This window comes from Cottoperca gobio, chromosome 14 (genome assembly GCF_900634415.1).
Source record: "Cottoperca gobio chromosome 14, fCotGob3.1, whole genome shotgun sequence".
Classification (NCBI taxonomy): domain Eukaryota; kingdom Metazoa; phylum Chordata; class Actinopteri; order Perciformes; family Bovichtidae; genus Cottoperca; species Cottoperca gobio.
Genome location: NC_041368.1, coordinates 14023946 through 14040928, shown reverse-complemented (window position 1 = coordinate 14040928; position 16983 = coordinate 14023946). Strand labels below are relative to the sequence as shown.

At 40.1% G+C, this 16983-nt stretch overlaps 1 protein-coding gene across 3 annotated transcripts in view; it reads left to right on the top strand.

Moving 5' to 3' along the window:
• Positions 1-457: 457 nt before the first annotated feature.
• The window catches only part of grik1a (glutamate receptor, ionotropic, kainate 1a), a 31709-nt gene continuing 15183 nt past the window's right edge, over positions 458-16983 (top strand). For all 3 annotated transcript variants that reach the window (XM_029448087.1, XM_029448089.1, XM_029448088.1), the window contains exons 1-8: positions 458-810; positions 10293-10460; positions 11090-11347; positions 12453-12634; positions 13334-13387; positions 13680-13850; positions 14247-14390; positions 16126-16233. In XM_029448087.1, the coding sequence (XP_029303947.1) occupies positions 729-810; positions 10293-10460; positions 11090-11347; positions 12453-12634; positions 13334-13387; positions 13680-13850; positions 14247-14390; positions 16126-16233 (1167 nt within the window). In that variant the 5' untranslated portion in view covers positions 458-728. The remainder of the gene's footprint in view (positions 811-10292; positions 10461-11089; positions 11348-12452; positions 12635-13333; positions 13388-13679; positions 13851-14246; positions 14391-16125; positions 16234-16983) is intronic.

Here is a 16983-nt window from a genome sequence, read left to right as displayed (position 1 = left end):
ATAGAGCCAAACTATCCAGAGATAACCGGAATTACATTCAGTGTAAAAGCTGGTCTATCAACTTTGACAAAACAGATAACCTTTAACAGATAAAAAAAAAACAATACTTGATTTAATGTATTTACAAAATCCATGTCCACCATTCTTGCAACAAATAGCACACATCTATATTCTATGTGGAGTACAATAAAGTCAAAATAATGTGTTTGAACATGCGTGAAGTAGCCTACCTATATGCCATATGAGCACACCTCTTCTTTCTTTGACGCCATGGAGTGTTTTATTTCCACAATACATCAACGACCAGGTGAAGGCTAATACTTAAATGTTTTTTTATTTTGAAAAGTCGTACCGGAAATGAATGACATGTCCTCGTGCTTGACACTGATCCGCGCGCTCTCACTCCCTTCAGCTCTTGCCGCCTCGGTGGCGCACAGTAAGTAAAAGTAGACGTGCTTACTCTGGCTCACTGTTTGTTCGCCGCCAGTTGTTCTTCTGAAGATGTGACTTGGATTGATTTTTGTACAGGAAAGTTGGATCCACGTGACCGGTGGTCATGCTTTTTCGTTTCTTTTTTGCGACGGAGTGATGCAGAGTGGAAAGGTTCGAATTGGGAATAAAACTTGGTTTGCGCGCTGGCATGGCACGTCAGGTGTTTCAGCGCTCGGATAGAGGTAGTTTCTTTCTGTCATGGTGTCAATGCCCGCGGTGAGTTCGCCTGGAGCACTATGGAGGAAAGAAAGAGACTTTTCTTCTATCTTCTCTTCGCGGCGCAGCTCTGTCTGTGCTCAACGCAAGTCCTCAGAATCGGTAAGCGCAACAGCTGTTTACGCACGATGTGGTGTCTGAGTTGAACTAAGAGAACTGTAGGAATTTTAGATGTCCCATTTTCTGTCAGAGATAGTCAAACATCTGTCACCATCTTATTTCAATTCTGTGTTAAATTCAGTTTTTGTGACCTTTCCCCCCCCCCTCATCCTATTTGGTATCACTCATGACTGGAATTGTGTGCCTTGTATGCTTGACAGTGACTATAAGATTGCTTGTTCTTCTTATTATCTGGGTTATACTGTCAGTGATGATGTGTCAGAACAGAGGAAAAGGTTACCTGCATCAAAGGACACAATAGAATTTGACAACTTCCCTCCCGGCTGGGTAATTGGAGATTAAACACCTATCAGCTCTTATTGAGTCCACAAATGTAATTACTATGTAGAAAGCAAAGCTCTGACAATAGCCAGAAATGACTTTTAAATCACATATAGCTAAAATGTGTGGAGGATCCATCTGAGCTGATGAATTACAACACTGGCCTTTATTCCATCATCTTCTTGAAGCCGTGAGTCTTACTGGTAAGCATCAAAATGCCATCGATACATATGATAAACTAGATTCCTGAGCAAACCTTGCCATCAAAAATGTTTTGTTTGAGGCTGATACAATACATTTGAAAGTACATTTTAAATCAATTATGTTAATCTGATTTTAGGCTACGTTATAGATGACTCCATGTGCTCAGTGCTCCACACACACACACACACACACACACACACACACACACACACACACACACACACACACACAGAAACAGCTCAAAGTAATAGATTATTGATTCCTCCATGTATACTCCTCTGGCCACCAGACTCTCCTTTTGGGGCATTTTCATTCAAAAATATGTCTCCCACCAACTGATCTTCACAAACACCCGAAACCTATCCATCACTGAGATTGATGTAATCATCCTCAGTCCTGCCATGTAGAGGAGTTAAGAGGAGTGAGAGAACTTCACCTGGACTTGATTAGACAGGAGGAGGCTGGTGCTCGCTGTGGCCTGTGTTCATTATCCAAGCCTCTCTTCTTCAGACTTTGAATCACGCCCGCTGGTTTGGATATCATACACAGCAACACTGTACACAGAATATATTGAGATATATTTCAAAATGCAAATCCTCATTCATCTTAATTTAAACACTAGAAATCATGGTTTTGCATTTGTAATGGTTGGACAATGCAAAACAAGGTATCTGATCATTAAGGTGGACAAACAACAACATGAAGCCGTTATATATATCTTTCCTTCTTAACTTGGAAAATCAGGGGCGGGGGGGACAGTCTATGGTTGGGGTCTCTGATTAATTGAAGAGCCACTTCAGACACGTTTTAAGACATATAAAATACTCTGTTTTGATTAATAATTTGAGTCTAATATGTTCCCCCCCCCCCCCAAAAAAAAAGTTCAATTATCCAGTTAAGAGCTATCCTGTCGCTCTCTTAGAAAACTCCAGGATCTCAGCAGATGTTTCAAAGGTTTAACTGCGGTGCACATGATGTTCCCTATCAAACTGAATTTCTCAGTGTTTTTGCACTGGAGGATTTTAAGTATCCACTTCACACTTGTGTAAAATTGTATATTGGACCGCAGACGACTTCCAAACCATAGACGTAACGTCCCAAATCCTGTTTGACTGTGCACGTGTTACAGTCAGATTAAAGAAAAGCACAGAGAAACCTTTCCCCTTCTGCAGATTAGTGCTGACCTCTGCCAACAAGCATCATTCTGCACGGTGAAGGTCAAACACTTTTATGAAGTAACAATAAGCCAAAGACATTTTTGAATGACGGGGGTCTGTCACTCTTGTCACTAAGAAAGCCATTAACAACAACGTGCACTTAAGAGTTAAAGCGATACTGGATATGTGAAGCATTTATAAGCATTCACTTTTAGCATTAATGCATGACATATAGATCACCTAAAATATAAACAAGATATGTATGAGTGAGACGCTTTTAAAGTTGTCTGTGCTCTTTGTTGGACAAACTATTCAATTGTGACAAACTATTTGAAAGAAGCATATCTTGCCTTTTCTGTAATGCAATTTATTGCCACTTATATTATGACAATATTGATTTTATCTTTTTTTTTTAGCCACCCTTAGTGTAAGAGATCTATTATAGGCTGTGTACCTTGATAACATCTTGATGTACGCTTGCCTATAGTATGTGTTAGATGTTCATTGCACCTGGTACTCAGTTGCACATGCAGAAGGTTTCTCATCTGGAGTTTATCTCTGGGTCACACATTGATATTCAAGACCATTCAAGACCAATAAATTCAGCTTTGAAGGTTTATCAGTTTAGATCCCCTTGAACAACACAGGCCCCGCAATTCACACAACTCTAAAATATTTAAATATTTATGTGTGTGCACGGGCATGTGTGTGAGAGTGTGTGTAAGAGGCTGAGATAAATCGCAGAGGTTTGACTCCGAGTGTTAAATTGAAGGTAAGTTGGAGCTGTAAACTACATTTATAAATAGGTTGCCTGCTTAATTTTATTCATTAGGTCCTTTTCCTCCAACAACTGGCCATTAGGAAAATGAATGAATCTCTCCTCATCCAAGTTGCTAGAGTTTTGGAAAGTTGGCCTTACTTCTTTCGAAGATATATACACAGATACACTGTGCAGTTGGCTGCCTCAGTAGCGTAATCGTTCATCATGCTGGCAGAAACCCAGGACTTTGTGTTGTGAGAAAGCAGAGGGAACCGTAGAAAGGAAGCTGAGTTTCTTTTCCCAGCATGGTTGCAACACATGCTGCTTTCATGGTAACAAGTGCCCAAAACTGGCAAACTACTGCTAATAACATTGTTATTGCTTTCACTTTAGTGTAATGCCAAAAAGGTCTTTCATAGTAAGCTGGTGTTATTCTGTCAAAATGCTACAATGGAGGCTAATAACCTCTGTCAAGGAGGTTATTTTTCATTTGCTGTTTGTCAGCTTGATTGCAGTAAACAATACTGGCCCGGTTTTCCATGTAACTTGGTGGAATAGTGTCGCATGGGCCAAAAAAGAACCCATTAAATTTGAATCACTGGGTGGATAAACACATTATTTTTCACATTTGGAAACGACCTTGTTGGAGGTCTGCGTTGGCTCTGTCATTCATTTCTGGATCAAAGGCATTATATGTTCTAGATTTGAGTTTTAAATGATTCTTATTGTACATCACTCTCACATATTCAAGTGCATCCTCATAGTGATGTAGGGCACTTCCAGATACTACTCCTAGTTTGTTGTTGGTTCCCTTGCACTCATTTTCAATTTCAGTCCGTCTCTTTTTCCCCTCTGACATCCCTGATTGCATTTTTTCCCTTGTTTGCCCTTTTGTGCGGCTCCCTTGATTTGTTGTCGAGAACAAAATGTTTCTCCTGTGTTTTCTCAGCCAGGGTGCAGGGAAAATGTCTGTCATTCAGTTTGACACCTGAGACCACTTGTTCCCTCCCCCCTCCCCTAACCCCAGATGTATTTCCTCCTGCCTGTAGCCAAAGTGCACGACAGTCCCCGTTTTCAGAGAGACACAGATGGTAGTTTCTGTCACTGTTAGCAAACAGGAGAACACTTTCGTCCAATTCAGTGATCTTCCGGATCCACTTTTCTACCATCTCAGGCAGGAGGTTGTTGGATGTGTAACTTCCTGCCACTGAAATGTATTGCGGTACGCTTTTTGGTGGTTATCATCTGGAGGTCAAACAGATGAACTTAGTCCCTTTTGTCTTTTGTTGAAAGTGTGGAAATCAGTGGAACACGGTGGCACTAATGATGCGGGGTGGCACTTAATCATCTACTAAGCATTCCATTTCCAATCAGTGTAAGTCTAACATTTTCTTGAACTTTGGAAGTCTCTCTCAATAATCTCTATGCAAATAGCAGGTTAGCACAAATCTGTCCTTCCAAAATGACAAATACTGAATTTTTCCCCGGTGATTCATTTGACGAAAACTGCGTTCGTCTCTTGGGTGTGAACATGTTATTCTCCCGTCTGTGTCACAGTTTGCCCATTTTGAACCTTCTAATGATAAAACAAATACCACCAACAACAAATCCCCAGGAAAATAGAAATAAAACTTAGATTTGACCGTAATGAGCTGTTCTGTGTTTTAAGCAGCCTCGGTGTGTACATCTAGAGTGTGATCATATTTTATTCAGATCAACTCCACCTGCAAATCCAAAATGCATGTTAAAAGGCATTTACGGCGTCCTGTGGGTCCTCTGAAACTTTTAAGGCCCATTTATGCTGTCTTGTATGCCAGACGGATGCGTGTTCCCGAGGCAAATTATTCCTCATTATTTTGGGAGCTGAATGAATGCTTTTAGTGCTCCGAGGTACAATAATTAATTTGCCTGGAAAAAACACCTTGTTTAAAAAAAAAAAAAGCAATTTTTATGACTGCAGCAGTCACAACCCACAGCAGAGTTCAAGCTGCTCCGCAACAAGGATGACACATGACGAATGTAAGACATAATTATTTGTAATTAAATAGTGAGGTGACGGATGATGGGGTGAGATTGTACACACACACACACACACACACACATCTTTATCTCCCCGGTGGATTGCTGAAGAGATTGATCAGGTCTGCGGGACAGGTTGGCTCAAAGCTGAAAATCATTCTTCAGCTTTTTGTTTTATGTTTTCCTCCCACTGCAGCAGCCAGATAATCTCTCATCCATCCTTTGCATTGCAGCACATATTCACATTTGTTATGCCAGTTACAGCTATGTGTCTGGAAATCACAGTAATTGCAGAGGAATTTACATTTTTATGTTAACGACCTAATGGTTCTGGATTGTAATCACTAATCGGCTGCCCTTGCATTCACAAGAACTTATTTATGACATCTTTTGAGTGCCTGTCTGAATGCGGCTGATGTATGTGTGTGTCTGCACATCGCTGCGAATGCATGAGAATATGTGGCGTTTGTAGACAAATCTATATTCCTAAAGCATGCATAGAAAACCAATCAAAGCTTTAGAGATAAGTCATTTTTAAGGGAGTGAAATGTATTAGCTATTGCTCACGACCCCCAACTCACACAGCCAGACATTAAATCAGGTTGGTTAATTGATATTGTGTGGAGGATGTGCGCTGTGTCTGACTGAGCGCTGCTAATCTCGACACGGCACACGGAGCTCCTCAGGCGATACTGCATGTACAGTACTTGACCAGCAGTTGTTACCAAGCGTACACAAAGCCCTGATATGCTCCCCCCCCTCCTTCTGCCTCCTATTTTATAGTGTTTTGTTAAGAAACAATTAACCAGGTGGAAATAATTGTCCACCTGGTGTGACTGCCCAATGATTTAGCATGCCTCAAACTACTCCCTTGGATCGTTATAACTGCCTGTTTGTGGAAATAGAAACTGGGATGCGCTTCAATGGATCTGTAATAGCAGCACAAACCCTGAAGTACTTTCTAAGTGTTCCTGCAGGGGCCATGTTCACAGAAACCAGTGCAGATCCAGTGAAGACATTCGCAGTCTTTGCACTGGATTTGTAAACCCTTTTGTTTTTTGTTGCACTTTTTGTAGCTGAGTAACAGACCTCTATACTTTGTTGGCCTTTAGTTATTTGAGACCTTAGGCTTCCTTTTGTTAATTAAATGAACAAAGTCTTTAAAGTTTACGTTCCTCAAAGTAAGGTATCGGTTCTGTATCGCCAAATGGTATCATGTCAGCATTAGTGTAGAACAATCTGATTCCAGCACTACATCTCAGCCGTAGTGTACTATAAGTGTTTAGATGTTCAGAAGTCTAACACCCACTCTCACAGTTATCTAAACATGTCTTTTTTTTTTTTTTTAAACCAATCTGGGCTGAGCTGAACTCATTCTGGACTTTGCCTGGTCCTGGCAACATCCTCGAGGAATATGAAAACACACCGTGCATGCACAACAATTACATAAAACCATGCGCTATATTGTGAGCTATATTATAGTGAGCCATTACATCTGGACCAGAACCAGATTTAGAGTAAATGTAATGCTTCTGAGCAAACCGATTCAATGTCTAATCTTCTTCTGCACTGTTTGTCTTTGTTCTGACACGTAAATGAAAGTAAAACTGTACGTTTGTTATCTTTTCCTCACTATAACGCATCAGCAGCAGAGGAAAGACAGGAAGCATTTCATTAGAATTGAACGCATACACTAACTAACTTGTTTGTGATTAGATTCAGTCCGAGCAAACGTCTGAGCAAAGACTTGCTGTTTCATGCTGAGGAATCTGCACTGGAAAATGTAAACACTGACAATTACTTGTCCATGTTTTGACTGATGTCTTCTCTTTCCAAAGCCCGTTTTGAACTTCCACGAGAAGCTCTCAAACCCTTCCCCCCCTGCCCTTTCACATCACGGTAGCAATTACGCCACTTCCATTTCATCTTTGCCTTTGAGTCCACACTTCACATCTTCTGATGCCGGATGACAGGATGTTGATGAGGAGTTTCGGGGCAATTTCAAAAGTCTGTCGGAACAGCATTGTTTCTCCAAAGCCTGCTGACAGCTGGTCCATGCAGAGAGTTGCATGTATGTGGCCTTGGGTCCCCATATAGTGAGTAAGTCAGAGCAGCTGCTGATGTTCTCCCCACTTTGAGAAACAAAGTGTTAAGACTATATTTTGTGCCTTGGAGAGAAAACAATATGATTGTTCATCTTTGCACACTTAATGTTCATCTTTTGCATGCTTCTGTGGGAATTCCAAATTAATTCTCTGCTGGTAGAATATTGAAGCTGGAGGCATTGAAACTACAAATATTATCTTTTATCGTGGACATAAAGTATTTATGGGTTTGTTTATGGCTTTGGGATGTAGTTGGCATAAAATATAAATTTGAAATGACTCTCATTAAATCGGGCTGCTTAGAATATTTGGTGTAATTTTGGATTGTGCAGACTGTTGCACAGAAACAGATTGAATTCGTCTGGCTCGATACAGACTTACTGTATACGTCTGTTGTTTATACTTTCCATGTCTGGCTTCTGCAAATGGGTTTATAAAGGGGTTGTATAAGTTGTAACTACGTCTTTATTAATGTTTAACACTTTCTCTGATAAGTTTTGGGTTGCCAGCTTGTGAAAAATCCCTTTGACTGTTTTGAATCTGCCTGGGTCTAACAAACACTTATTGATTCGAATCAGAAATCCAATAATTGAACATTACATAAACATTTCCTGAACATAATTAAACTAGCAAATGAAGTCGTCAGCATACGCAAATAAGCATGTAACACTTTAAATGGTGCACGGCAGCTGCAGACGGAAACAGACGTGTTTCAGCGATAATCTTTCTTCAGGCGTTTCTGTGACATTTGTGGGTGTGACCTTAAACAGCAGCGGGTGTTTAGCATCCAGCTGATACAGATCATCAAAACATCATCAAAAAACATAACACAAGTAGGGAAAATAGTAGCAAGAACATTTAAGTCATAAGAAGAAATATATCACATTCTGTTCTTGCAACAATCCAGATAAGTGACCAATTGATTTACACATTGATGACGGAAAATGCATGTATAAACTCGTCATGTGCAGAACCTCTGTAGAAATACAAATGCATCAAAACAACCACATCAGAAGGTAACTACTACTGAGACAAAATACATCACATTCAATTCATTATTCTTTAATGCAACAACCAAGAAAGTGATACATTTTGATAAAATACATACAGTATGTTAACTCATCATGTGCAGAGCCTCCATAAAAAAATACATATATAGATCAATAATCGTCTGCAGTTATTAAAAAACAAGACGGTAGGCTACAAACGCCATGGCCAGAAGAATTCAAATGTCTGGGTCCATGTCTGGATCCCTATTTCTGATGTTACTCTTATGCTCAGAAATCCTAATTCTTAATTCCCTGTTTTGTCTTGCCCTCATAGTAAAACCCAACAGGACATTTAAAAAAGATAGACTACATGTATGTGGTCCTACATGCGATTCTACCCCCCTTTTTTTTGTTTTGTTGCCTGTGTGTAAAAATGATCCCCTTTGATCATGGCATTTCAATTCACACGGTTCAAAAAAGGAAAATGTTATTCATGCAGTGGCTCTCAGAAATGATTCAAAACACTATCCATTTGTCTTTTGACACTCATCAATTTACTCTATTTCAATGACCTTCTATTCGTTCCCGTACTTCATGTACTGAAACTCATTTGTACGTCAATGAATTTTCAATATCCAGTTTAGTTTGGTTGAAAGCTGCTTGTCAACTAAATGAGTACGTACATGGTCGCGATGCAAACACGCTAACCCTGTGGCACATGCTATTATTAACATGAGAACATTTCTGGTACTTTTTGTATGCATTAGTGATAAGTGCTGTGCCGAGGCTTTGGAGCGCGTGTCGAGTAAACTGGGAAGTTTTCCGTGAAGTGCGTATTGAGGCTCGTATCGAATTAGATCAATGACGTCATTGATGTCATCCGAAGCAACAATCCTATCCAACAGTCCTAACATATTTACTGGGAAATAGATACTAAAGTGATATCAATGGATTACATGGAAAACATTTTTATTGTTTATACTTATTCCCAAACCTTTACCTGCTCAAAATATCAAAGATCACATGGTCGAGAGATGATATCTGCCTGTTTTACACCCTTTCACCAGCAGGTGGGTTTGTGAGCACATGAAGCCTCTAGAGATGAACCTTTTTGCAGAGCGATTAGCTGGAAAGATTCGATGCTTCATGAAGCTTCATCTCGCCATCACTATATTATTTCATGATTCACATTATAATTTGAATAACCACACATGTGAACCTTCAATCGACAAAATGTTTGTTGAACATCCATCCATATTACCTGCTGATCATGGGCCCAAACTGCCAAACAGGAAGTGAGATATACATTGGGATATTGCGCTATATTGTTAAGATTTCTGTGTTATAATTACAATTGCTTGTATTATAATATTGATTTAGAAATTGTTTTGTTGTTTTCACATAGAAATGTCATTTTATTGTCTTATGGTTTGCCCGTAGGAGGAGCTTCCTGTTTAAAAGGTGTAGAAGCTTCTCAGGAGGAGTTCCTTGTTGGAGTTAAAGTTTGTTGAGTTCAGGTGCACGGCTGCTGGAAGCCAGCTGCCAATAGCGATGGTCTTAGCGCAACTTTAGTTTTGTTTATTTATGGATCTCCTTATGTTCTTTAGATAAGTTTTCTACATTTCATTTTGTTTAGCTTTTACATTGTTGTATACAGTTTTGTTTTCGCAACCTCGCCGATACCAGTCTGAACTGCTTGTTGGTGTAAACTTCAAATAAAACCTGAAGATTACTCTGACCTCTGTGTGTTCTCCTGGCCAATCCTTTACATTGATACTACACGATTCTTTATTACGTCTGTGTGTGTCGACCTACACAGGAGCACAGAATATATCCATGTAATCTCTGTTATTACAGAGACTGTTGCAGTAACAGGGTCTTTGTCTTTGTCCCCCATCTCCATGTGTAGGTGGTATTTTTGAGACCCGGGAGAGCGAGTTAGTGAGTATGGACGAGCTGGCGTTCAAGTTTGCTGTAAATAACATAAACCGCAACAAGACCCTGATGCCCAACACTACTCTCACCTACGATATTCAGAGGATCAACCTCTTCGATGGCTTTGAGGCTTCTAGGAGAGGTAGGAAAACATCCTAAGACGTGGCTATGTTAAGATTTAGAGCTCACCTGTAATTACTGTAAATGATGACAACATAATCATCTAAATAATGAATGTGCTCTGAAAACTTAGAGGCCCTATTTAAAAAAGGGATACTTTGGTTTGAGAGTTATTTTACTATTTTTTCTTCTTATCCAGAGTGGGGCCATTTAATGAATGGCATTTTAATGTCTCTGCATGCAGTTTGTAGATGGTGAATCAATAAGATTAGCATAACCTGGCCTAATTACTGAATATAGGGGATCAATAACATCTCTTAAAGGTAGAAAAATGCACCTATTGAATTGGATTAAATTATGTATTTATTAAGTTTCTAATTCCATGAACAAAATGTTAAACACTAACCATTGGAAAAGGTGTATTTTTTGATAGAGCAGTGACAAATGACTCATGTCGCCATTTAGCTTAGAGTAACGTAGGCTAACAGTGACAGCAACAAGCAAATATAGTTACAGTCCCTTTAAAAAAAACATGCTTTTAAAAATGATATAAATATATTTGTATCTTGTTTACATAAAAAGTAAACCTGCTTTGCAATGGACTTTGTTTGAGAAACAACCCTCTGACTTTGTGTCGTTCTTCACCACCAGTGTGTGACCAGCTAGCTCTCGGTGTGGTCGCTGTGTTCGGCCCGTCTCACAGCTCCTCTGTCAGTGCTGTTCAGTCCATCTGCAACGCTCTGGAAGTCCCTCACATCCAGACCCGCTGGAAACACCCGTCCGTGGACAACAAAGACACCTTCTTCATCAACCTGTATCCCGAGTACACCGCCATCGCCAGGGCCATCCTGGACGTGGTAACCTTCTTCAAATGGAGGAAGCTGACCGTGGTCTATGAGGACAGCACGGGTAGGGCTCATTGTTTTTAGCAGTCAGGTTGCAATTGTACCTTTCAAAATTGATTCATATATGTACTTCAAGAAGTCATTAGATTCTGCCATGCATGAAAAGGGACAAAATGGTTTGGTCTGCATTTTATGTGTGGAAAAAAAGTGAATTTGCAGAAGCAAAGTAGTATCAGCAGGATAGGGTTGGGGGTTTCATACCAATTTATTTGCTCAAATGGTTTTGACCAATGATGAACTATTTTTCAATTAAGAAAATATTATATCCAAGAGTTTTTTGAGGAAGAAAAACATCAGTCAGGAATGTGGTCGAGGTAGAATCAGAGCTGTAATATAATCTTTAAGAGAAAGGAAAACACACTAGCAATTCAATCATTAATCAATATATTGTCTTATACTATGATCACTCTTTTTGTAAATCAACGATGACATTGTGTGGCATTTGAAGTGAGGAAGGCAGCGGGAGAAGAGGTCTGGCTTGTGTTTTCTGGACCTTACAATATATTCATATGTCAAGGTAATAATTACTCACAAAATGCAATTCAACTGTCTACCCCGGCCACCTTTCTCGTGCTGGCTAGTGAACCCAATCTGTGACAGGGCACGAGTGCAGTGATATCAAACAGCTGCCAGTGCTCCTGACCTCTGCCTTCATGCTGCTGCAAGAGCGCCAAACCACAACACTGATGCCCTTAAATCCAGCGGTGTCCAATATGGAGTCTTAGCCCATGCCCCAGAGAATATGAAATGCTGCTGTTGAAATGTCATAGTTTATAGATAGATTATTGTTTCTCTTTTCTTTTTTTTTTACCTTTTATCTTCAATCACAGATGTATTTTTCCTGAAATGTCACGCAGACACACAGCTGCATATTTAAACACTTTTGTTCACACACATGTACCAGAGTCAGAGAGGGTGTTTGTTTGCCTTTTGATGGGTTTAAAAACTAATAACTAAGGGTGATGCAGTGAATAGTGATCACACCCGTTAGTGAAAGAATAGCGGTCCAAGTATGACAGCGAGCGTGTGCCCTGCAGAAATGTCCTTGACCCTGACTTGTGACCTTCCTGTAGCGGATCAGGGAAAAACATTTGTATTGTTCTCTGTAGGTCTGATGAGGATGCAGGAGTTGATTAAGGCTCCGGCAAAGTTCAATCTGAAGATTAAGATCCGCCAGCTGACCCCGGGCAACCAAGATGCCCGACCGCTGCTTAAGGAACTAAAGAAAGACAAGGAATTCTTTATTCTCTTTGACTGCACCTATCGCATGGCTGCCGAGCTCCTCAAGCAGGTTTGTAAAGGGATTAAAATAAGATTTTGTTCTACTGTTCTACATTTATGTGTCCTTTGGGGGCTACATCTTATTACCTTGTTCACTGAGGCTTACATTTGATAGACAGCCATTAAAGGATATGATAATAAAAAGAAGGAAATTGCACTTCCCTATCATAGTCAGAATTTAAATGGTCCACAGCTAATTTCCCATCACATGAATTTGTTCCTATTTAGCAAATATATCATAGATGATGAAGTGCTGTAGATGAATTATGAAATGAATAGACATGCTGACATGACACATTTGACAGCTAAAATACCTGTATCCATTTCTGTAGTCCTGACACTTATACAACCATTTAAAATCTTTGTTCATGTTTTTAGATGTACCGCTTGTGATACACGATTAACTATTTCAAAGGACATAACAATCCACATAATGTTCATTTCAAAACTAAGGCGTAGGTGAAAGTCATGAACATTTTTTTGTTCTTATTTACGTAATCAGAAAGTGGACGTTTTAAATGCCATTAAATAAAAATAAACCTAAATGTCAAAAAGAAGTTTGAAGCACCACACAAAAGAGAAATAACCAGCCCAATAATAAAAACGTTTTTAATTAAAGATGTGACTGTAGCTGTACCAACTCATCATATTTTAAATAATAATGTCCTGGCATTTTCTTTTATTACTGTATTTCTTCTCATTTACGCAGCTCTCATCAATGGGAATGATGACCGAGTACTACCATTTCTTCTTCACGACCTTGGTGAGTTGGAAAGCTGTACGAATAAAGTTGTTTTACGGGAGGTACCAGACACAAAGTAAAACCAAACTTGTCGTCTCTGTGCTGATTTGGCCTTGAACAGGCTTTGTAAATTCACTGGGGATGTTAAAAAAAAAGTTGCTGTGGCTCGTCAATTCGCAGTGAAAGGCTGAGGAGGTTGCATCTTGAAGTAGAGCTTAAATCTCTTTCCTGCTTTTTCTTTCTCCATTGTCAACGCAAACAAACACATCCATCTTTTCTTCTTCCTGCTCCTCCCTATCATTCTCCAAACCAGGATTTGTTTGCCTTGGACTTGGAGCCGTACCGCTACAGCGGGGTCAACATGACCGGCTTCAGACTGCTCAACGTCGATGACCCGTTTGTAGCCTCCACGATGGATAAGTGGGCCATGGAAAGACTGCAGGGTCCAAAACAAGAGAGTGGCCTCATGGACGGAATCATGACTGTAAGGCCTGAACTGTTGTTTTACATCACAGGGCACTAACAATACACCTGCTCTGCAGAAAGCCAATGGTGCACATTTGTATGCTGCGTGCACATGTGCATACAAATGTAAACTACAAAGACCTGCTAACCTTTAAATATTTGCACAGGCTGTATTTCAGCATGATAAACAGGTTAACTGTAATCTTCATTTGTATTTGTTCCATCATTATATCTATACAATATCATGTATACCGTACATTTTATCTTCAAGGCATGCTCTATCGGTTTCTTACTGTAATTCATCTTGTTTACGACTTGTGTTTAGTTGTGTACTGCACTTGGGCTTTTGAGTGCAGTGCGGGGGGGGGGGGGGGGGGGGGGGGAAAGCATCTACCTCTCACTGCCTCCTCCGCAGACAGACGCAGCCTTGATGTATGATGCAGTGTTCATGGTCGCCGTTGCGTCGCAGCGCGCCACTCAGATGACCGTCAGCTCCCTGCAGTGTCACCGCCACAAACCCTGGCGCTTCGGACCACGCTTCATGAACCTCTTCAAAGAGGTTGGTGTCAGATAAGGCCTCAGATCACAGACAGCTAAAAACCCTGTTACATCTGCAGCGTGACTCAAACAATCCCTGTCGCTTTGAGTTGGACCACAATGCATTTTTAATGAGGCATGTTGGTGTTTTGAAAGGGCTTCATGAGCACACGCTCCTTCACATTTCCCCAGTTATGCCTCTTTTTGCGATCATGAAACTCACCAAAACTGGATGTCAGATAATTTCCTGTGATACTTTACTTTATAGGTCCCTTCTGACAGGCCATGCTTTGGTTCTGAAAGTACACAACATGAAAATATACGGTATTTATGTACTTATAAGTTGAAAGCATGTGGTTCGGCCTGACTGTCAGACGGGATGCCTACAGACAGAAATGAGGCCTTTGATGCATGAGTGTTTTGATCTGTTAAGTCTTAAATCCAGCAGAGGATTGTTGCCCACCATGGAGAGGGAACATTTTCATTCAATCCCCTCACTCATATTTTCCTCTTCCTCCTTCTCTCGATCTCTCTCTTTCTCTCTTTCTCTCTTTCTGTGCATCTCAGTGTCTCTCTCCTCATCATCCTTGTGTTTACTTTGCCACTGTCTGTCTTTTGAAGAATCTGTCCTCTTGTGCTATTCATCACTAGATAAGAGCCTTTTTGATTGCACAAACCAGTAATGCCTCACACAGCATTCAATTAAAAAAACATATCTGACAAGAGAGTGCAGAATATGAGCTTTCATTTCAATGGCTGAAATTAAATCCTGGGCACTATAACCTGCGTGTTTTCTCTCCCCTCTTGCTATTGTAGTCCACAATAGTCAGTGTGTTTCTGTTTCTGTTCAACATTAACTGAATTATATATATATTATATATTACATATGGACGCAATTGTAAGTATTCTCCTTTACAACTGCAGAAATTTGCTTCTCCAATTGAGTTCATGTGTTTTTACTGTCTATTTTTATTGATATTGATTATTTTTTTGTTTTGTTTTTCAAATAGTATACAAGCCACACATTGACGATACAAAAACAGTCTCTTTACATTACAGGCATCCGAGAGATAAATAATCAGACGAGAGAATAAATTGAGACGTAAGAATGAATGAATGAATTTTTATTTAGCATTTTTCATTAAACTTGTAATAATGTCTTTACTGCAAGAAATATTTCTTCTCTAAGACTTATCAATTTCCTTTCATGAGGAACTTTGCTTTTTTCTATACAATATTTTTTACAATTCTACAATAAGAATACAAATATGTTATATAATAAAAAAAATGTTGATTTCAGTCACTTGAAGTCATGTGACTGAAATTCACCTCTATTAGGTGTTTAGCATATGTTGTAAAAACACGACAGCTTGTAAATTAAACTGTATCTACAGATGGAGATGCCTTAGATTTGGAAATCAACAGTCCTCAGGGTAAAAAATATGAATTACTGCGTACAAGATGCACCAACTCAAATGAACTATTTGAGTACCGCTACCATAAAGATAGTAGGAATATGCATACAAATGTAGCTTTCATAAAAATAAACTTTCATGCATATTGAGATTGTACCACAGAACAACCTGTAGACGTCTTTGCAGGCTTCACCTGATGTTTTCCTCCAGCTGTGTGTCAACACTCTCTCTGCCGCGATCCCTTTCACTTCTCCTCCCGGCAGTCTGCTCCAGAGCTTGTATACGGCTCTGCACTTAAGGCTATCTTCCACTTCTCTCTCGCTCTGCATCCTTTCTCCGTAGGCACAGTGGGATGGACTGACGGGGCACATTGTTCTTAATAAGACCGATGGCCTGAGGAAAGACTTTGATTTGGACATCATCAGCCTCAAAGAGGACGGCACTTCCAGGGTGAGCACAAGGGCCTGAAACATCCAATTACACCACTCTCGAGCTGCTTCCACCCCGGCTGCTGATTCATTCCATTAAGGTGTGTGTGTGTGTGTGTGTGTGTGTGTGTGTGTGTGTGTGTGTGTGTGTGTGTGTGTGTGTGTGTGTGCGTGTGTGTGGGAGAAAGAGAGAAAGGTGCTGGAGAGATTTTTGTTTCCCATAATCCATCCACACATTTATTATTTGGTTTAGATTTTTGTCCAGTCATGAATATTTATAATGCTGCAACAATTGATTATTTCTTTCCACACCGTCTGTGCTTCTTGTTGCCCTCTTCACATTTTCAAAAGGGTTTTGTGGAGGGCGGAAGTCGCCTCACGAAAAGGTGGATCAAGGTTTGTGCCAGTGCCATGTTTGGTCCTAGCCTTTTGTTGTTCGCCTCCCTTTTCTCCTCTCTTTTCTCTGTATGCCACGCACCTCCCTGCACCTTGCCTTGTCAACCTTGTTTCTCTCCACTGGCTTTGTATACAGCAATGCCATGTCTTTGACATTTCAGTTTTCTCTCTGTGTTTGGGTCCAGGCATTGCACCTGACACTTGTCAAAACTTTACCAGCAGTGGTAAAAAATAAAAAATTCCCTTTGTTCAAGTAGACATAACAATACAGCCATACACAAAGTAAGAAGTCGTGCAATTTGTCTTGCTGTAATGTCAACAGCTGGGGGCTGAGAAAGATAAAAAAAATACAAGACTTCATGTTACCGACATTTGC